Source organism: Furipterus horrens, unplaced genomic scaffold (assembly GCF_987537825.1).
Source record: "Furipterus horrens unplaced genomic scaffold, mFurHor1.1.pri manual_scaffold_13, whole genome shotgun sequence".
NCBI classification, from domain to species: domain Eukaryota; kingdom Metazoa; phylum Chordata; class Mammalia; order Chiroptera; family Furipteridae; genus Furipterus; species Furipterus horrens.
The window spans coordinates 43,228,381-43,250,065 of record NW_028327183.1 but is presented as its reverse complement, the minus strand read 5'-3'; the positions used below and the strand labels follow the sequence as shown (position 1 = coordinate 43,250,065).

The window sequence follows — 21,685 nt, the reverse complement described above, 5'->3', positions numbered from 1 at the left end:
AGTTTGCAGGCCGGCACTCAATCCACTGAGCCGCACCAGCCAGGGCTCTTTTTCTTTCTCTTTTTATCCTCACCCAAGGACATGCTTATTGATTTCAGGGAGAAGGGTAGGGAGAGAGAGAGAGGGAGAAACATTGACGTGGGAGAGAAACATCCATTGGTTGCCTCACGCACACACTCTGACAGAGGACCAAGCCCAGAACCCAGGCATGTGCCCTGACCTGGAATTGAACCCACCACCTTTTGGTTTATAGGACGATGTTCCAACGAACTGAGCCAAACCATCCAGGGCTAAGTGCATTTTAGACTTACAATATTTTCAACTTATAACGGATATAACTCCATTGTAAGTCTAGGAGCATCTGTATATGAATGGAAGGATAGAAGGATGGGTGAACAGACGGATGGACGGATGGAAGGATGGATCAATGAGTGGCTCCATGAAGTCTTGATAGATGAACGAGAGGGTAGATGGATGGATGAAAGGTGAGCAGGGAAAAAAAGGGAGCTAAACTTTTTCAAAAGGAACTTCTTTTGCAGACACTCAACTCTCTAAGCTCCAGTAAAACAATTTATTAACAAAGCATAGCGGTGCCAGTGGTGGGAAGGGTGCCCCTGAGGGGCCAGTTCAACCCGTCTGTGAGTTGGGGGTCTCCTCCGTTCAGAGCCCCCGAGGCTGCTGGAGACAGCGGCTGAAAGGAAGGGACAGTCAGAGGGAGGCTGTTCACATCACCTGGGACCCAGCTGCTAGGCTCCCTGATGCTGATGGAGTCTGACAAGCAGTATCTCCTCAGGAAGCAGCAGAAATGCACATTCGAGGGATCTTTCTAGAAGCTTATCTACAGCAGGCCTGGATTCACAGTTCTTCTTCTCATTTTGTTTTCCTATTTCATACTGGGAGTTGAAAGTTCTGAAAGACAATGAAATCTCTGTGAGCGTCTTACACATTAGGGGAGCCCTTTCTGGGGACAGGGAGAGCACCATGAACAAGGACAACAAGAAACCTTTGCTGGGCTTACACTTGGGAGGAGGAGGGAGGAGACACTACAGATTAAACACATACTTCCCTCTGGGGGACAGGGCTGTTAGGAAAGAGGCGATGTGACAAGAGAGGAGGCTGGGAGGCACCTCAGGAGTGGGGACGGTCAGGGGGCCTCACGATCTGAGAGCCCGTCATGACAAGGAGCTGTCTGCACAGAAACAAGAGGGGAAAAGAGTTCCAAACCACGGGAATGGCCAGTGAAAAGGTCCTGAGGTAGGACTGAGCTTGGCCAGTCCAGCATGTGAGGGGAGGACTGTGGCCGGCAGAGTGGACTGAGGAGGGGACGTCGGGCCCCCAGACCAAGGCGAGGCGCGGCCACAAAGCAGAGGTGAAATGACGCACACCGGAGTGTGCAAGGCAGTGTGGCTGCAAAACCAAAGCTCGGGAAAGCGAGCGGGGGCCAGCCACTGGTCGTGGAGTGTATCCCTCACCCGCATGGACCGCGGCACTGCGGTAAACAAGGACCTTCTGCGCTTACTGAAGGGCCGCGAGACGAACCGGAGTGCCAAGAGCAAGGGCACAGAGCTTTGTGTGGGGGACAAGGGAGCCAACCCAAAGGAAAGCAGAGACTGCAGGGGGATGGGTGGAGGGACAGAGGGAGGAAAGAAGGACAGAAAAAGAGAGAGACAACATCTTGACGCTATTTTCTAGGCTGTGAATCCGGTCATGCCTAAAGCTTCCCCCTTGGAATTTTCTACCTATAAGAGCCAATCCAGCAACCCTCCTCTTTCTAAAAGCCAATCTGAGTCAGGATTCTGCTATCAGTGATTGCTTGTGGGGGGTGGGGTTGGAAAGGTCAAGAACCCTGTGGAAAAATCCAGCATCTAACTAAGAATTTGGCCCCTGGAATAAACATGAAATGACACCTGGGAAGCAGGGCTGGGGGTGGCGACGGTGGGGCTTAAGACTCACACACCTACGGCCGCATACAGAGGTCCAGGGGGCCATAGGCCAACACCCGCAGGTTCCTCAACAGGGCCTCCAGTTTCATCCTCAGCACGGCGTAGGGTGGCTTCTCATCATACTGGAGGGCCATCACCACCTTCAGGTACTCCTTCAGGTACTCCTGCGGGCTCTCTGTGGTCAAACACCCCACCATGGGAGAGGCCTGAGAGAAGCCCCCAGCCTGGAGCCTGGGGGACTGTGCCCAGAGGGTCTCGCCCACAGTGCCCACCTGCTCAGTGCTGCCTCTGTGCCTGGTGCTGCCACAGGCACTGAGTTTTTTTATTTTTTATTTTTGGAAAACAGCCCTGGCTGGTGTGGCTCAGTGGACTGAGCACTGGCCTGCGAACCGAAGTGGCGCGGGTTCGAGTCCCAGTCAGGGCACATGCCTGGGTTGTGGGCCAGGTCCCCAGTTGGGGGCATGTGAGAGGCAACCACACATTGATGTTTCTCTCCCTCCCTTTCTCCCTCCCTTCCCGTCTCTCTAAAAATAAATACAACCTTAACAAAAAATAAAATTTTGGAGAACATCAGACATATGCAACAGAGGAACAGTGTCATGAACACCCGTGAACCCATCACCCAGTCTCAACAACGGTCAACTCACAGCCATCTTGTTTCTTCCAGACCTTACCACTTCCCTTGCCTGTAGTGTTTTAAAGTAGATCCCAGCTAATTGTGTCACTTTACCCGTAAATATGTAGTGTACCCCTAGAATGGGCACCTGCACACTTTTACCGTAAAGTCCAGTAAGTAAATATTTTTGGTCGGTATGTGTCCAAAAGAACTCAGCTCGGCGGTTCTTGCGCAGAAGCAGCCACAGACAACAGGTAAATGAATGGGCGCGGCTGTGCCCAGGCTTACGGATGCTGCAGCTTGAATTTCACGTAAGTTTCACAGTCATCTTTTCAATCCACCCCCAGCCCCACCACTATCATTTCAAAATGTAAAACAGTTCTGTTTTTTTTGGATACAGGCCCCAGGGACAATTTAAATGATAAAAACTTTTTTTGTTGTTGTTTTCCGCCCTAAATAAGCACAATACCATCATCATTCTCTTAAAAAGTGGCAATTATGACACCAATAGCAGCCATAATAGTCTCCACTTGGGGAATGTCTACCACAGGCTAGACATTCTTAACTAAACTAAAAAGCTCCTTTATGGAATAATTAGGGCTGCGGTGGGAGCTGAGGCAGCGCCCCTGGGCCGAACTCCGCGCGGCCGGTTCTGCGTTGAATTCTCTGGGCAACTCCGGAGGTGGGGTCTGTGACTGGCCCCTTTCTACACAAGCGGCGGCTCAGAGACGCCCATTCATTCACCCACTGCAGATCCCCCGGCTGCTACCCGCCTAGAGGCTGTGACCCCTCCCCCAGGACGGCCGCCCCGCCCCCACCCACGTCCATCACGCAAGCCCCGCCCCGGCCTCGAGCTGGGGCTCCTTCTTCAAGGAGCAAGGACACAGGCTTCAGAGGAGAGTGACTTGAGCAGCCAGGGGTTTCAGGCAATTAAAAAGCGAGCCCTCACAGAGCTGGAGGGGACAGACGAACTATCTGTGTCTGTCTCATTCTGCTCCTGCTTAGAGTAGCAGTGTGGCCGTTCTACAGAAAGGACACTGGAACACACACACACACACACACACACACACACACGGAACCCAAGCAGTCTACACGTCCATTCACAGCGATTGGCTTTAAACATGATGACTCAGCCAAACCACGGCACTACAGTGCAGTTGTGACAAACCGCTGCGAGGGACGAACGAATAACAACAACACGGGAGAGCCCGGTGGTAACTAACGTGAAAAGCAAGATGTCGACCCAAAGGTATGTAGGCTGAGCCTGTTTCTGCTTTACAAGCTTTATAAAAACCCATGGATCTGTAAAGCAAAACCACGCGCGCATACATTTATCTACGCCGGCCACAGACGCAGAGGGGGCACGGGCCGCGCAGAGCAGACTCAGCAGCTGCCGGCCCCGCACGCCTGTCCCTTCCACTGTGACCGCTGCTTCCCGCCTCTGGGGAGTGGGCTGGCCTCGTGACGGGTGTGAAGGGGGCGGAAGTGCCGTCTGGGACTCCCGGGGTCGGCAGTGTCCACTCTTGCCCTCCCGGAAAGCTTCCCCAAGGGCACCGCGCCACGAAACCCCATCTAGCCTGCTGGAGGGTCAGGAGAGCGCAGCAGAGGTGAGCCGTCCCAGGTGAGGGCTCCTAGACCTGCCAGTGACAGCCCAGCACCTATTGGCACCTGTCGCCAGATGGGAGGGAGGGAGGAGCTACTTGAACCCACCAGCTCCAGTGGAGCCACCCTGGATGGCCCCATCAGCACGGGCATGAATGTCCTGTAAGACCAGCCAATGAACCGCCAGGCTGAACCTGGCCTGATTCTTTTTTTTAAAACTACGTATATTTTATTGATTTTGCTGTTACAGTAGTTCCAATTTTTTCCCCCTTTGCTCCCCTCCGCCCAGTACCCCACTTCCCTCCAGCAATCCCACCTCCTCTTAGTTCATGTCCATGGGTCGTGCATATAAGTTCTTTGGCTTCACCCTTTCCTATACTATTCTTAACTCCCCCCTCTCTATTTTGTACCAACCGATAATGCTTCTTGTCCCTGCACCATTTCCCCATTTCTCCCCCTCCCCCCTCCCAGCTGATAACCCTCCAAATGATCCGCATACCTCTGATTCTGTTCCTATTCTGGTTGTTTGCCTAGTTTGTTTTTGTTTTTATTTTTTAGATTCTGTTGTTGATAGTTGTGTTTGTTGTCATTTTGATGTTCATAGTTTTGATCTTCTTCTTCTTAAATAAGTCCCTTTAACATTTCATATAATAATGGCTTGGTGATGATGAACTCCTTTAGCTTTACCTTGTCTGGGAAGCACTTTATCTGCCCTTCCACTATAAATGGGCCATGGGGACCCACTAAACAAGCTGAGAGACTGGTTGTTTCTTCTGCTGCCCCACCCCCCACTGGTTTTCAGTGAGAAGCAATGTGGCTTGATTTTCCCTGGCACTGAAGTCCTGAACTGCATGGCCTCGTCTGGGCTGGGATCGCTCCCCACATGTCCCTTCCGACTTTTATGACGTGTGACTGCTCTTTCTACTGGTTGGCCACAGCCACTGTCTTGCTGCCACTGCCACTGCTGCTACACCGCGTCCTCTTTGCCCCCGGCTCCAGCTTTGCTGGACAGAGTAATCTTGGTTGTAGGTCCTTGCTTTTCTTCACTTTGAATACTTCCTGCCAGTCCCTTTTTGCCTGCAAAGTTTCTTTGGAGAAATCAGCTGATAGTCTTAATAGGCACCCTTTTGTAGGTAACTCTACTTTTCTTTTGCTGCTTTTAAAATTCTCTCTTTATCTTTAACCTTTGGAATTTTAATTATGATGTATCTTGATGTGATCCTCTTTGGGTCTAGCTTGTTTGGGACTCTCTGAGTTTCCTGGACTTGTATGTCTATTTCCTTCACCAAGTTAGGAAAGTTTTCCTTCATTATTTTTTCACATAAGTTTTCAATTTCTTGCTCTTCCTCTTCTCCTTCTGGCACCCCTATGATTTGGATGTTGTCATGTTTAAAGTTGTCTCAGAGGTTCCTAAGCCTCTCCTCATTTTTTTCCAATTCTTATTTCTTCATTTTGTACTGGTTGACTGTTTATTTATTCCTTATGTTACAAATCATTGATTTGAACCCCGGCTTCCTCCCCTTCAGCATTGGTTTTGTGTGGACTTTCTTTTATTTCACTTCATACAGCCTTCATTTCTTCCCTTATGTGTTTGTCGTACTTTGTCTTGCCTGTCAAGTCTGTGAGCATCTTTATCACCAGTGTTTTGAACTCTGCATCTGTTAAGTTGGCTGTCTCATTGCTTAGTTCTCCCACTGGAACCTTGATCTGCTGCTCCCTCTTTTGAGCCATACTTCTCTGTCTCCTCAACTTTACAGGCTCCTGTGTTTGCCTCTGTGTCTTAGGTAGAGTTGTCGCACCTGTTATGTTGTAAGGGGCGGAGCCTTAGCTATGCATTAGTACAGGTGACCCATTTCACCACGTTGTGGCACTGTATGTGGGGGAGGGGTCTGAGAGGGAACAATGCCGCTTACTCAGCAATTGCCCCTTTTCAAGGCACTTCTCCCACTTCCCGTATGGGACTGGTGCCCCTCTAGCTGTTTCCCAGGTTGTGGGTGGATTTGCAGATATTCTAGGGCCATGGGGGCCTCTAAACAAATGGACTCTGCTGAGACATCAGCAGTTCCTTCCACCACCCTAGCCCCCACTGGTTTTCACAGTCAGAAGCAATGAAGCTTTATTTTCCCCGGCAGCGGGAGCCCTGAGCTGCACGGCCTGGTCTGGGACTAGGATCGCTCCCCAGGTGTCCCTCCTGAGTTTTATGATGTGACTGCTCTTTCCACTGGTTTGCCACAGCCACTGCCTTGCTGCCAGTTCTGCTGCAACCACAACACCCATCCTCTCTGCCCCAGCTCCGCCCATCCGACCTGTCTGGATGAGTATTTCTTCTTTATATCTTTGTTGGACTTCCATCAGTTCAATTTTCTGGTAGTTCTGGTTGTTTTTAATTTTGAGGTACTTGTATTTCTTCTTATTGTTGTGGAGGGTGGCAAAGCCTGTCTACCTACATACACCTCCATCTTGACCGTGATTTTTTTTTTTAATTAATTAATTTATTTTTTAGAGAGAGTGGAAGGGAGGACGAAGGAGAGAGAAAGAAAATTGGACCAGTTGCCTCTCAACCTCCCCCCCCAACACACACACTTGGGGAACCTGGCCCGCAACCCAGGCACGTACCCTGACAGGGAATCAAACTGGTGACCTTTTGGTTCGCAGGCTGGTGCTCAAGCCACTGAGCCACACCAGCCAGGGCCCAGCCTGATTGTTAACCCAAAGAGTCGCAGAGAAATGCAATGAAGTAGTTCATTACAAAGCAGTAGATAATTGATATGTCCTCACTGTATTACTTTGAAAGTATGACTGCAGAGGGGACAGAACTTTCACTTTTTATGTAACACTTTTCTGTTTGGTTTCAATTATTTTATAAGCATATATTACATTGGTATTTAAACCAAAACCCAGTAAAGAAAAAAAGGAGCAAGAGAGTTTATAATATCAGAAAGTTGGAGACAATCTAAATGTTTATCAATGAAGAATTAGTGAAATATTTTGATATATTCATTCATATGGTGGATTATATCATGTATATATGATGGGTTGTTGTACTCAGATAGACCACTGTTTTTCAAACATTTAAAAGCTGAAACATAATTAGAAATATATTCTACCTTATAATTTGTTACCCACATACATATATATGAGTATAAATATCTATCTTTGAAACTAACATCTCACATTTCCTTAATTCCTGCAAAGCACTCATATTTTTTGTTCTTTTAAAATTTTTAAAATCTTCTCGACCCATTAAATTGACTCATGACTAATGAGTCACAAGTGCAGTTTTAAATTACTGACATTAGATATTTTTTTTACCACAAATTAAAAAAAATATGACCAAACTTTACAAACACTGATACAGAAAATCTCCAAGACAGACTCTTCTTACGTGAAAAAAAGCAAGTTGGAGACCAATATACAGAACATGATGCCATTTGAAAAAATCATTACACCCTGCCTGGGTGGCTCAGCTGGTTGGAGCCTTGTCCTGTACACCAAAGGGTTACAGGTTTGATTCCAGTCAGAGCACATACCTAGGTTGCAGGTTCTATCCCCGGTAGGGGCGCGTACAGGAGGCAATTGACTCATGTTTCTCTCTCACATCAATGTTTCTCTCTCTCTCCCTCCCTTCCTCTCTGAAAATCAGTGAACACAGCCTCAGGCGAGGGTTAAAAAAAACCATTATGTGTATGTGGTTGTGTGTGTTGTTGTTATTGTTCGGAGACACGACTGAGTTTTTTGGGAACATCTTTGTTTTCTGACATGAGCATACACACACTGGCAATTCGAAAACCTCAAAGACAGACACCAAAGGTGTGTTACAGAGGCGACCTCACATGGGTCCAAGCCCCCTGACCCCCGGCCCCACCGCCGCCCCCACCTGTCCCTCCCCTTCAGGGCATACCTGAGGGACTCATCCTGCGACTGCACTGTCCCACGAGGGCCTCTGGCTTGTCAAGGAACCTGAGGGGACAGGGGTACATGTGAAGGTCTTTTGGGGAAGGGAGAGCAACCATTTAAACAAAACGTTTCATAGCCGTACAGCAGAAGTTTGTTATTCATGGTAGTTATGCCCTGTTAGAGCCGCCGTGAACACTGAGTTAGCAAATTCTGAATCTGGTTGTAGGGGAAACGCAGTGTTGGGTTCCACAACATTTTCTTGACTCAGAAAAAATATTTTAATTATTTATTTTCAGAGAGAGGGGAAAGGAGGGAGGAAGAGAGGGAGAAACACATCAATCGGTTGCCTCTCGTGTGCTCCCTACTGGGGACCTGGCCCGCAACCCCAGGCATGTGCCCTGACTGGGAATCGAACTGGTGACCTCTTGGTCCACAGGCTGGAGCTCAATCCACTGAGCCACACCAGCCAGGGCTTTTTTTTTTTTTTAAGATTTTATTTATTTACTTTTAGAAAGGGGAAGGAGAGGGAGAGAAACATCAATGTGCAAGGGACACACAGATTTTAGAGAGAGAGGAAGGGGAGGAGAGAGAGAGAAACATTGATTGGCTGCCTCCTGCACGCCCCCAACTGGGGGGCCTGGCTGGCAATCCAGGCATGTGCCCTGACTGCAAATTGAACTAGTGCCCCTTTGGTTTACAGGTCAGCGCTCTACCTACTGAGCCACGCCAGCTAGGGCTGCTCACAACATTTTCATCAACTGATCAATACACAATAACCTTGCTTCATGTGCTTGTGTTTGAAGGCATCTTATTTAATACAATGTGGATTTATTCACGTGGCGCTCCTAGCCAACGGCGCTGTGCTGCGCCTGAAGGAAGCTCATCTAATGCACATCTTCCCTGTGAAGCATGTCACTGCCTCTTACACGAAGGAACACGAGACAGTTCTTCACCACAATGCTTGGGGCCACTTTATTATTTATTTATTTTTTGATTGTGAGAGTACGTTTATTAAAGCTGGGGACAGTGAAGCAATGAAGGGCCTGGGATAGAAGAAGCGACAGGAGAGAGAGAGCCTGGGCAGGGCTGCGTCGGCTCACGGGAGAGTCAGAGAGAAGGGGCTGTGGAGACAGGTGCAGGGGTTCAGCCCGGGACGAGCTGCTGCTGCCCGCTGCTCTGCCGGTTGCAAGCCTCGTGGGGTCCCTTACAGTTTAGGACAGTGGTTCTCAACCTTCCTAATGCCGCGACCCTTTAATACAGTTCCTCATGTTTTGGTGACTCCCAACCATAAAATTATTTTTGTTGCTAGGTCATAACTGTAATTTTGCTACTGTTATGAATCATAATGTAAATATCTGATATGCAGGATGTATTTTCCTTGTTACAAATTGAACATAATTGAAGCACAGTGATTAATCACAAAAACAATATGTAATTATATCTGTGTTTTCCGATGGTCTTAGGCAACCCCTGTGAGAGGGCCGTTTGACCCCCAAAGGGGTCGCGACCCACCGGTTGAGAACCGCTGGTTTAGGAGATGCTCGCCTGAGAGGGAAGACAGGCGTGGGTGTGTTCCTGAGGGGGACCGCGCATCTTGGGGCCACTTGAAACATCAAAATCTCCAACAAAAAGCACAAAAAGGTGGAAAATGTGGCATAAAATAGGCCACACAGAGGACACTGGTTTACAGAGAGCTGAGCCAAGAAGGCAGAATATCACCTTGTTTGACCTCAGCTGCCATGTGGGCATCAGGCGACTCTAAATTTTGTCCACTCTGTGTGTCTGGGAATGACCACAAAAGCACTGTTGAGTATTGATTTTGGGGTTACAGATATATTCCAGTGAGCAGGAAAACTCACAGATATGAAATCTGTGGATAACAAGGAGTGATTATCTATCCACACACAAATATTTGTATACCTGTATCTATAGAGACATATACACACCCCTCTTGGACCACTCAGGACAAATGGAAATCCATCTACTTCCTTGGCTTTCTTCACTGGCATGGACCACTGGGCTGGCTCCCCACTGTTCATCCAGACCTGGGCACTGTTCTTTCCTTCCCCCATGGCCGAGAAGTCCCCAAGCGCCCCATCCCCTACTCTGTGCATGGCTCTGGGCCCAGCTCAGGCCTCATCCCCTCCCTGGACCCCGGCTTCCTCCCAGGCCTCCCATGCATGGCCCTAGAGAGTCTTTCTACCCAGAGCTGCCTCAGCTCCTCCCAGCCCGCAGCCCTACTGGGGCTCCCCGGGGAAGTCGCTGGGAGGGGGTAGCCCTCCTGGCCCTGTCTCCTTGACTTCCTCTAATCTCATGCTCCAGCTGCACCAAACCTTGTCTGGTCCTCCAAGCAGTCAAACACCCACCTGCGGGCCTCCGTACATAATGCTCTCTCTGCCCTGGACGGCCTCCACGCCCCACCCCCGACCCCACTAGGTGGCTGCGCCCACTTGGGACACAGCTCAAGGGCTGGTCTCCTGGAGGCTTCCCGCGACCCCTCGAGGCAGAAGTAGCTGATCCCTCCTGAGTTCGTGGGGACCTGTGCAGAGGTCCACGGATGCCCTACAGCAACTGGCGAGATCCATGCAAGGGAAGGGCCACCCCGGGGTGTGTGGTGGATGAGGGAGTGACAGGGCGCAGGAGCACTCCGCTGTTGGCGTCCCTGGGACTTTCCCTGGGACTTTCCCGCCCAGCTGGCAGCCCTCAGAGCAGGGAACCAGGTCTGGGTTACATCTGTGCTTTCCCACCTGGGGGCTCTGCACACCTGAGAACCTTGGGGCACCCACTGTCTCTTCTGTTCCTTTGAGTCACTCATTCTGGCATGAACCAGGATGTATAGGAAAAGGAATAGGTATTTGTTGAATGAACGGAAAAAGGCCGCACACACCAACCACTAAGATGCCCTAGAGGGCAAGTTAGGGTCCCAGAACACGTGCATGTCCAACACCGGCCCCTCGTGGTTCTTTCCGGCACTGCCTCGGTCTGGGCTGTGGGGGCCAGAATGAGGGCTGTTACTGCCTGGGTCCCCCTGTGGAGCCCGTTCAAGCGCCCTGCCTTCCCTCTGCGGTTGTGGGTGGGACCTAGGGCTCTGGAACGAATTGTTCCTCGTACTGAAATCATCAATATTAAAACGATGACTAGGACCCGTTTTATTTACTCCGCATCAACTTGGCGATTGCAGAGCCTCTGAGTCAGGCACTTGAGGTCATCGATGACTTGTGAAGGGGAAGATGGGGGAGACAGGAAAAGAGAGATGTGACTGTTCTTAGGGGTCAGGAGAAGTAGAGGGAGAGAGGAATCAACCCAGGGGGCCGCAGCAGGTGGCTGTTCTGATGACATGAGGTGCCCTTGGCAGACCCCAGTGCTCCCTAGCCCAGGGGCTGGCACACAGAGGCCCTCAGGAGAATGAATGAATGAATGAATGAATGAATGATGAGTTCACGTATGTGCTATCCCGCCAGCCCGGAAGTCTTGCCTGCCTGGGAAATAACTCTGCCCTCCACAGACGGGGTCAGGCATCTTCACGGTCGAGGATCCTGGTGGGCCAAGCCCAGCTCTTGGCCTCCCCTCTGCTCCCACCGTCATGCAGTGTCTGCTTCCTGCCCAGGTGTCTCCTCCCAGCCTGGGAACCCCCGAGGCTGGGGCCTGTGTGCCGGACCCGTGTCCACACAGAAGCCCAGGCCTGAGAACAAAGGCGCATGCATTCATCCCACAACCATTTCGTGAGCACTCACGACACGCTGGGCACTGTGCTGTGAACGACATAGTGGTGAAGAGAGCCAATGTGGCCCCTGCCCTCGGGAATGTGACTTGAGGTGGCACCATGGAGGATCTGCTACCTGCCGCCCAGGGTCACCCTCCTCTTTAATGGCAGAAGACCAAGGGTCAGGAGCCACAGGCTGGAGACATTTCCCAAGCCCATTGCAGCTCAGGGTGGCTGCGTGCCCAAGAAATGCCTGTCACTTCTAGTCCGGCCCTTTCAAAGTAACGGGGACAGCAGCAGCAGAGCTGGCACCCAGAGAAGGAGGCACGTTTGTTGAAGGGGCCGAGGCCCCCTCCACCCTCAGTCTCCCACTTGGGACTGTTCACGAGGGGGATGTAAACATCTGCCTCCCCTGAGCCACAGTGTTGTGGGGTCTCCTCATGAGAGGGCTCAGCCTTGCCCCTAACTGACCCAACAGACACACGCAGAGCAGCAGGTGACAAACGTCGGTCACACGCAACGCGCTGGCAAACGGGCAGGGCGCTCTGCGGCCTGGGCCTCCCGTTCTGTGACTTGTCGCTTTCACCGGACTTCATTTCACCAACGGAACGCCGCTGGGCAACCAGGGAGTAAAAGCAACAAGGCCCGAAGGCAAGGCGACGGCGCGTGTTCCCGCACATGCGGGGCGGAGGGAGCCTGCGGAAGCAGAGACGTTGGGGCACATCGGCACTACAGGGAGACCTCCTCCTTGCCTCAGCGCCCCTCTGGAGGTGATTTCCCTGTCACCTTCGCTGTGAGACCTGCCCTTGCCGTTAAGTCTGAAAGAGCAGCAGGTGCCCACTCCCCGATGGTCCCACTGGTGGGTCCCCAGGGCTCTGCTCTGCCCTGACCGCCCCACCGGTCTGACTTCTGACATGTTTCACTCCTGATCTCTTTCCTGTCACCCCCAATAGGCATGTCTTACTTATTCCCGTGCCCTGGGCCCTAGAATGGAGCCTGGAGCATAGCAGGTGCACAATAGCTATGTGCTCGCTCAGGGCAGGAAGGCCATGGCCAGCCTCCCACACTGGGGAGACACTGGCTTTGAAGTGAAAGGGCCTCCTCTGGAGCCCGGTGACCCCCGTGTCCGTCTACGCGTCTCTGCTTAGTAGCTGCGTGACCTGGGCTGGTGCCGTAAGCTCCCTGAGCCGCAGGCCGTCAGTGCATATATTTCAGAATTGTCCTGAGGACAAGGGGCGCACTGGGCCCGGGACCTGGGGGGATGAGGCTATGAAAGCGTCAGCCTTGAACACGTCCTCACAAGCGGGCCGACGTGACGGGCACATGCCTTCCTCCGTGCGCGTGCAAGCAGGCGGGGGACGGGAAGGGCTCCCCTGGAGGAGGACGAGCTTCAGGCCATGGCGCCGTTTCTGCCAAACACACACCTGACAGCACCACGACCTGTTCTCAGGGACACAGATACGTTTAAACAAGCAAAGTCCGGAGAAGCACGCAGAGGCAGCGGACTAGCGGGGCGCCGACGGCCGAGGAACACCGCGCTGAGTGAGAGAGGGCAAGGGACAATAACATTCAGAGCAGAGCGCTAGTGGCGTGACGCAAGTGCGCGTGTCAGACATAGCTACGGACACAGGCCCGTCTGTACAAACGCATTTAAGGGCAGTGCTCAGAAGTAGTAACCTTGATGCATGTGTAATGATGCGGGTAAAGCTGAGGAACGCAGCGTTGCGTGGCAAAGCCAGGAACAGGTTCGATTTGGAGAACACCATTGGCACACGTCAGACCCACGCAGGACCCCGGCACCACGCGGGTTTGAGGATACAGACATTTAAGCAGACACATCAGTAGAGCGCATATTAGGCACGTGGGAGTAGGAGCCGTGGTTGAGAGGAGGAGGATGGGGGACATTAAAGCAGAAAATAAACGCGTGAGCCTTCAGGTGAGCACAGTCCGCGCAGAACCTAGAAGCACCGAGGACCCAATGCTGGTCATGGGGAGTTTCCCCCTCCCGCTCTGCATCTCCGCCCTGGAAAATCTCCCCGCTCCCAGGGCCTCTGCTGAGGTCTGGATCTCCGCTTAGACCTCATTTCTGCACTTCAGACATCGATAGCCAACGATCTCCCGGGCGACCCTTCCGGGCTGACTGCTGGGCAAGTCTCAGCCCCAGGTCTGTGCCGAATCCTGAACCCCATCGACTGCGCCGGCAGCGTTCCCTGTGCCCAGGACCAAGGCCCCTTTGCGCCCGGCTGCCCTCTGTCCGTGGTGCTGAACCTCACGCCGGCACTTCCCCCCGCGGCCGCGGGGAGCGCTGGCCTCGGTGCTGCGCGCCTACCCAGAACGAGCGGGCTCCGGCGGTTCCGCACGCAGGGCCGAGGGCGGGGCGGGGGGCGCCGTGGCTGGCGCTGCCCTGTGCTGAGGCGCCCCGGCCCGACTGCCCAGGTTGCCCACACGCACGGGAAGGCCTGAATGAGCCATGAGGCCCAATGCACGGGGAGCACTTTCTGTAGGCCAGGCTGGCTCTCCACCGAGTGCTGTGTCCCTGACGCCCCCGAGTCCTTCCATTGCCCCCCGCCGTGGGAGCTAATAGGGTCCCATCTCACTGAGGACACTGAGGCTGGTGGAGGTTAAGCTGCGCACCCAACGCCCTGCAGGGGTGTGGCCGGAGTCTGAGCCCAGGCAGCGAGGCTTTAGAGCCCACGCTCTTCTCTGCTGGAATCGAGCGGCGCGAACGCCTGAGGCCTGCAGAGCCCTTGGCTCCGCTGAACGCGGCCTCCCCGCCCTCCTGTTTCCTGTGGGTTCTGAGCGTCTGCCCCACCTGCATGGGTGGTGGGCCAGTGGGGGGCCCTGCTGACCCCCAGACTCACTTCTCTTTCAGCTTCATGATAGCCTCAGTGTCGGGAAGGCATTTTGTCCACGGCAGGGTCCCGTAGAGCCACTTCAGCAAACAGTAGCCTAGGGTCTCAAGATCACTGCGGCGGGATGGCCCTGGGGATGGAGGGAACGAGGGGGCAGCTCAGTCTGGAAGCTCCACTCACTGCCAGGCCCACCCCCCTTCCTCTCTCTCACGGACTCAGCCCAGCATCACACCCTCAACCCCCGGACGCACGGGCCCTCGTGGTTCACGCGCCCTGCATGCGCCTGCTCTCTCAGGAGCCTCTCGGGGGCTCTCGCTCCCTCCCTCAGCCACCCCTTCGTCCCCGCGCTCACCAGCGCACTCCCTCATCCACTTGTCTTTCCCTCGTTCAGTGAGCCTCCGAGCCCTGTGCACCGGGCCCCATCCACTTTCTCAAATTCTAGAGAGTTTGGGTGGGTGCCCGTTCTTCAGTCTAGAGGGGAGATGTTACATTGTGGGATCCCCTGAGCTGCAGAGGACACAGAACAGGGCATGAGGGAGCCCGGAAGGCTGGACACTGAATACAGCCCCAGCAGGGGAGCAAAGACGACCACTGTGTTTCACTTGCTACGCTGCCTAAGCGTCAGGGGTTGGACAACCCGTGCGAGCTCCAGCCAACACCGAGAGGTGCCTGTGCCACCGGATGCTGCAGGCGCGGGCACCACCCCTCCGCGGGGTGGGCTCGCAGCGCGGGCTGGTGGGAGGTCGTGGGCACATGGATGGCCAGGATATCAAGGGATCTGGGGAAGGGCTGAGACCTCCTCAAGGAATCCGCCCCGGCTCTCTGCTCACTCGGTAGCTTCCCTCGGATAATCTCACTCCTCTCCCAGGGCTTCAGCTGACAGCTCCTGAGATCCCGTCAACATGGGAGTCTCTGCCCAGAGTTCACTCCTGCGCGCCGTACACAGACAGCCAACTGCTTCCTCAGCAGCCTCTCCTGGGCGACTCGGGGGCAGCTCGCAGGTTCCAAGCCTCCACCGGATCCCGAATCTGAACCTCGGGACCTGCTGGGCTTCCCGGTGCCCAGCTGACCTCTGTCCTTGGTGCTGACTCACTACCCGTAAAACCCCAGTGCTTGGGCACGCTAGTCTTAATTCCAAATCCCTATCATGGCTCCTTTGGGTGACTCCAGGGACTGGTCATCTGCTGTACATGGCTGTGAAAACCTAGAGCTGCCCTCGTATGAGAAGCGTGTCCCCACGGCCCTGACCCCTTTCTCTGGCCTCTTACCGCATCCCTTGTGCACGTCCACGCTAATGAACTCCAGGTCCCCCTCGTGTGGGCTCCTGCTGCCTTCCACATAGGCCACGTGTTTGCCGCCTGGGGCGTAGCGGAAGGCGAAGCCGTAGCCCGCCAGCGTCACCTGTGTGGGCACGGGGAGAAGCCATATGGTTTGGTGGTTAGGAGCTTGGACTCTGGAATCAGACAGTTCAATCATGGCTATGATTGGAAACAAACAAATGCCCAGCAGTACAAAAGAACGTAGGGAAAAGAACCTAAACGAACCAGCCCTACTGCAACACAGCCGCCTAAACCAACACCCAGAAGTAACCACTGATAAGTCTCATCGTTTCAAGTTTTCTTCACATACTTGGTAGACACATGTGGACGGGGCAGGGGCTCTAGTTCTCCACAAACGGATCACACTACACCTCCTGGTGGGCATCCAGCTTTCTGTACTTTAACAGTGGTTCAGGGCATTAACCCGGGAGCCAGGCAGGTCAGGGCCAAACGCCCGCCTGGCCCTCAGGAGCTGTACAACCTTGGGCAATTTACGTAACTTCTTTGTGCCTTGATTTCTCCATTTGCGACATGAAGACCATGCCAGTCCCCACCTTGCAGGGGTTGAAACCAGAAAGTGCTCATCAGCCAGGCTCACGGTCAGCCCCACCTGTGTCTCAATGGCTCACTGTGTTCTGCCATTTGGAGGATGGACAACTCTTGGTTTTGTCCATGAGAGATCTACATCCTTTCCTTCCGGTCACAGTTTGTGATATTTAGGGCTTTTTTTAAAAAAAGATTTTATTTATGTATTTTTACAAAGAGGGAGGAAGAGGGGGAGAGAAACATTAATGTGTGGCTGCCTCTCATGCACCCCCAGCTGGGGACCTGGCCCGCAACCCAGGCATGAGCCCTGACTGGGAATTGAACCAGCGACCTTTTGATTTGCAGGCCAGCACTCAAGGCACTGAGCCCCACAAGCCAGGGCAATCTTGAGGTTCTCTGTCTCTATAATTGTGTGAGCCAATTCTTTATAATAGCTCTCTTCGTATACAGTTCTGTACACCAGGGATTTTCAAACTTTTTCATCTCATGGCGCACATAAACTAATGACTAAAAATCTGCAGCACACCCGAAAATATATCTTTTGTTGATCTGACAAAAAGAACGGGTATAATTTTTGATTCACTCACCCTGGACAGCTACGGATGTGTTGTCATTTTTTAAAAATTTAATAATCTAAGGGAAAAGAGGTCAGTGCCCCTGACTAGTCATGTGTTGTGCGTTTTAAAAATCCTTGTGGCACACAGGTTGGAACTCACTGCTGTACACACTTGTGTGAGCCAATTCCTTACAACCAATCTCTCTGTGTGTGTCCTGTTGGTTCCGTTTCTCTGGGGAGCTCTGACCAGTACAGCCCGAAGACTTTTTTCTGGGTCGCCTCCCTCCACCTCTTAGCCCCCGTGATGGAGGTGAGGCTCGCTGGGTCTGTTTCCACCGGGCTGCTGAGCCGAGGGGCCGTCAGCCTCTTAGGCATCGGACCTGGGTTCTGGGAATCCAGGCCTGGCTTTAGCAAGCCCACATGGTAACTGCTGGTGTCAGGGACTGCCTGACCCCCAGTAAGTCTGCTGCCCCTGGCGCAAGGGACTAGTCGCCTGTGTCCTTCAAAGGTATCTGTGAGGTTGAGGCCCACCATTCCAAAAGCCCGTCATTTCAAACAAAGGCCTGCCATGAGGCAGCTCACCTCCCCCGCTGCCCCCAGTGGCCCTGGACTCAGGCCACTAGCAGGAGATGGCAACTGTCCAACCACCAGCCTGCTGGCCGTACATGGGGACAGCGCAGCCCATCCTGTGCAGCTTCCGTGACCCAAGTCTCAGAGCTCCTTAAACACGCACTCCGCCCTGACCCTGGCTGCTGGCATCTGCCCCAGCAGCGGTGTCGCAAGCTCAATAACCCACCTCGTTCAGCATTTGGCTGCTGGCCTCCTCATCCCCCACCAAGCCCCCGACACCTCACAAAGCGTCATGTGCTGGTGGTGACTGTGCCAAACAACACGAGCCTGAGATGGGGAAGTCTGTTCCGAACGACAGGGCTTGGGTTCCTCGACCAGTGAGGACCTGGATTGTTCCATACCCGGGACCCATATATTGCCCTCCTCCCTTTTTAAACCTGTTCCTTGTTTTTTGTTTTTTTTTGCTTAAGTCGTGTCATTTGAAAACATAATTAGAATTTACTTTAAAACATTATTTAATCAGTACCCTACTGGGACTAGGTATTTAAGGTGTTCCATTTTACTATGACAGGAACACTGCATGGGTGTACATGTACCTCTGAACAGTCCAATGAATACAGGAGTCCCTCTCTGTGTTGCGGTTCACTTATCGCGGCCTCACTGTATCGCGGGATTTTTTAAATATTATATTTATTTATCGCGGATTTTTCACTATATTGTGGGATTTTGCAGTACTGTATATGTATGTTGTTAAAGTGACGTAGGTTTAAGAGTGTAGATTATGTTTAAGAGCATAATTAGTGTTTATAAAAGTGTGGGAAAGGTTAATGAGGGACTGGGAACAGTTTATAAGTGTGTGGGAAGGGTTTATAAAACCTCAAAATATATATAAATACTAAAATAAATGTAAGGTTCCTACTTGGCGGATTTTCACCTATCGCGGGGGGCTCTAGAACGTAATACCCGCGCTAAGTGAGGGGTCACTGTAATGGACAGGACACATTCCTAGAAGAGGAACTGGTGGGTCAAAAAAAACACGCATTTAAGATTTTGACTGTTTTGTCCAAATCACCTTCCCGAGAGGCCGCCCATTCATGCTCCTAACAATATAAAGAACTTTTATTTCTTTATATCCTTTTATCACCATAGATGTTATCATTCTTTTACATTTTGTTCACCCCAAGGGTAAAAAAAAAGGTATGTTCTAATTTCCATTTCTATGATTATTAGGGAGGTGGAGCAACTTTTCATATATTTAATTAGTCTGTGGATTTGCTTGTTTGTTTTGAGCTGCTTTTCCTATCCTTTATCCGTGGTTCTAAGTTGCTTGTCTCTAGTTTCACCCTGGACGGGCAGATCAATTCGTTAGAGCATCTTCCTGATACACCAAGGTTGGGGGTTCAATCCCCAGTCAGGGCACGGACAAGAATCAACCAATGAATGCATCAATAAGCGGAACAACGAATCGATGTGTGTGTGTGTCTCTCTATTCCTGTCTAAGTCAATATTAAAAATTGAAATAAAATAATTGGAAGTGTTGAGACAGATGAGATCCTGAGCCCAGGGAGCCCCCAAGGTGGGGAAGACCTGACTAGTACCTGGCTCAGGTCCTCTGGGTTCACAAAGATGTTGCCAGCTGTCACGTTTCCGTGAACATACTCATTCTCGTGGAGGAACTCCAGGGCGTCCAGCTGGGGGAGGAAACACGGATTTAAGCAGCATGACTCACACCAAGCCGTTCTGATGCCAAGTCTGGTGACTGAGGCCCCCCCTGTGGCCTGTGGTCATATGGCCTGCCTGTGACCATGGTGGTGGGGGCTAGGCCTGGCTCATTCTCGGGGGACCATTAGGAAGCCCACTCTGACAGCACACTGAAGCAGGTCTTCTAATAATGGTTTAAAAAACTCAGCAGTAAAGCTACCATTTGGTTTTCCATCTGACTCTTAGATCTGTTTTTTAGTTGACTGAAAACTCAGGATGAGGAGAAGTTGATTACTTATTTCCCCCTGCCAAAAAATCCCCCAATGTCCATATATAGCAAAGAGTTCCTTTCATTTCTCCTAGAGAACAGAAATACACTTAGTTAAGCAATTTTTATTTTTATCTCGGAAGCTGCCTTCTCCACGGAGCTCCAGACTCATATACTGAACTGCCTCGCTGTTTGTCACATTGTGGTGACATCCCCAAGGCCCCCTTGACCCCATGGCTTAACTGTCCACCAAGTTCTGCTTGTCCTACACACTCAGCACCCCCACAGCCTGGCCCCACTCCTCAGGCCTCGCCCCCTCTCCCCCGACCTCCCCATCAAGTCCCGCCCATCAGAACCAAATTCCCCAGGGAGTTACACGTGAACACCTTACCAGAGATGCTGTCTCACCCCTCCCAGCCCTCTCCGTAAGGCCCACACGGGCCTTCTGCACACAGAGCTGACTGTGCCCCTCCCCTGCTCCCAATCCTTCCATGGCTCCCCAGGGCCCTCAGGACAGAGTTCCAGCTCCTCAGCTTGGGATGCAAGGCCCTATGTGATCTGGTCCCTGCTGACCTGCTGACCTCTCCACTCAATCTCTGACTCTCTGTCCCTCCGCACACCACAGTGCAGACACTCTGAGCATAAAAACCTTTGGGACTCACCTAATGTGTCACTCCCCTGCCACTTTCACCCCTCCCCCCATTTAAATTGGGGCCTGTTATTCGCCATCATAGCAGGGGCACGTTGCTACTCAGGAACTTTACACAATTTGTGCAACTGTTTACCTTCACCCTCCTTGACTAGACAGGAAAGCCACGTCTGTGCTACTGCCCAACCCTGGAGCAGTGACTGACGCCCAGCAGGGGCCTGGTAACCATTTAATGAAAGAATGAAGGAAGGAAGGAATGATGCTCTCCCTGCCATGGAAGCCTTTGCCCAAGCTGCAGCCTCGGCCTGGGATATTCCCCTCATGTACCTCCTCTCCCAGCCTACCCAGCACCCTGCTATTTCCCACTCCTGCCTCGGAAAGGATCTCCATCAGGAAGCCCAGTCGGACCCCTCAACGCCAGCACCCCTCACTGTAATGCTTATGCCCTGGTTCTCACGGCCTGGTGTGCACCTTGCTAGTCAGTGTGCTGGTGTCAGTATCCAGCAGAGGCAAGTGCGGACTGACTGTGTCAAAGGACAGACTGATCAGCTGGAGCCCGGGGGCACCCCCTGGCCGGCAGCCAGCAGTGCTTAGGCACCTACCAAGCGGTAGGCCATCTGGAACACGGACCGCATGGGCATTACGCGCTTCGGGTTGTCATCCAGGACCGACTGCAGGCTCCTCCCCAGCATGGGGAACACCAAGAACCTGGAAGACATGAGTATCGCAGGAGGTGGGAGGGCGACCAGGAGAGGGGGCAAAGCAAAGGCCACCAAGGGTGGACTGTGGCTGGGTGGCTATGAGGCCCGGGTCCCGAGCAAGACTAAGGGCTCTGATTGATGGGGGATCAGCCTGGCGCAAAGCAGGAGAAAGGAAGGGAGCAACTCACAGGCCATTCGCTCCAGGGTCCCAGCCATGCCTGAGCACACGACAGGGAGAAGGCGAGGGGCCAGTGAGGTGGAGACTCACCTGTACCTGTCCTGGTGAATGCCGAACCCGACACAGGTGGGGATGGCCAGTAGGGGGTTCGAGTGCAGCTTCTTCCACTTGTTCACTATGGAAGGCAGGGACCTGAGAGGTTAGGGCCCACCTGCTCCCAGGTCCATGGGGACAACAGTCCGTTCTCAGACCAGAAGCAGAGGGCACCCAAGCCCTGGCCAGACCCCGAGTCTCCTGGCTAGAGACGCCACCTCTGTGGGTGGGCTGATAATGGGGGTGCTGACAGGGTGGGCCTGGTTGACCCCTGAATGTCTGTCATCTATGTCTGCCGGTGACAAGGCGTGAACATGGGAAAAGAATTACAAATCTGGAGCGAGTGGAAGGGACAAGAATGGCAGGACATCGGAATTCACGCAGATGGCTAATAAGATCAGGAATGTCTAAACCGGTCGTGGTGTCACCAGATGTCAGCCCAGGGTCTCAGGTGGACGGTATAGCCCTAGAGGCGTGCTGATCAAAGCTGA

The 21,685-nt window shown here is 52.7% G+C and overlaps 1 protein-coding gene across 1 annotated transcript in view; it reads right to left on the bottom strand.

The window, feature by feature from the left end:
• Positions 1 to 558: 558 nt before the first annotated feature.
• The window catches only part of VRK3 (VRK serine/threonine kinase 3), a 31,576-nt gene continuing 10,449 nt past the window's right edge, over positions 559 to 21,685 (bottom strand). Inside the window, exons 8-15 of the mRNA XM_090260753.1 lie at positions 21,192 to 21,276; positions 20,825 to 20,930; positions 19,203 to 19,295; positions 15,882 to 16,014; positions 14,623 to 14,743; positions 8,063 to 8,121; positions 1,958 to 2,118; positions 559 to 909 (exon numbers count right to left, since the gene is read on the bottom strand). Coding sequence (XP_090116879.1) covers positions 1,958 to 2,118; positions 8,063 to 8,121; positions 14,623 to 14,743; positions 15,882 to 16,014; positions 19,203 to 19,295; positions 20,825 to 20,930; positions 21,192 to 21,276 — 758 coding nt within the window. The 3' untranslated portion in view covers positions 559 to 909. The remainder of the gene's footprint in view (positions 910 to 1,957; positions 2,119 to 8,062; positions 8,122 to 14,622; positions 14,744 to 15,881; positions 16,015 to 19,202; positions 19,296 to 20,824; positions 20,931 to 21,191; positions 21,277 to 21,685) is intronic.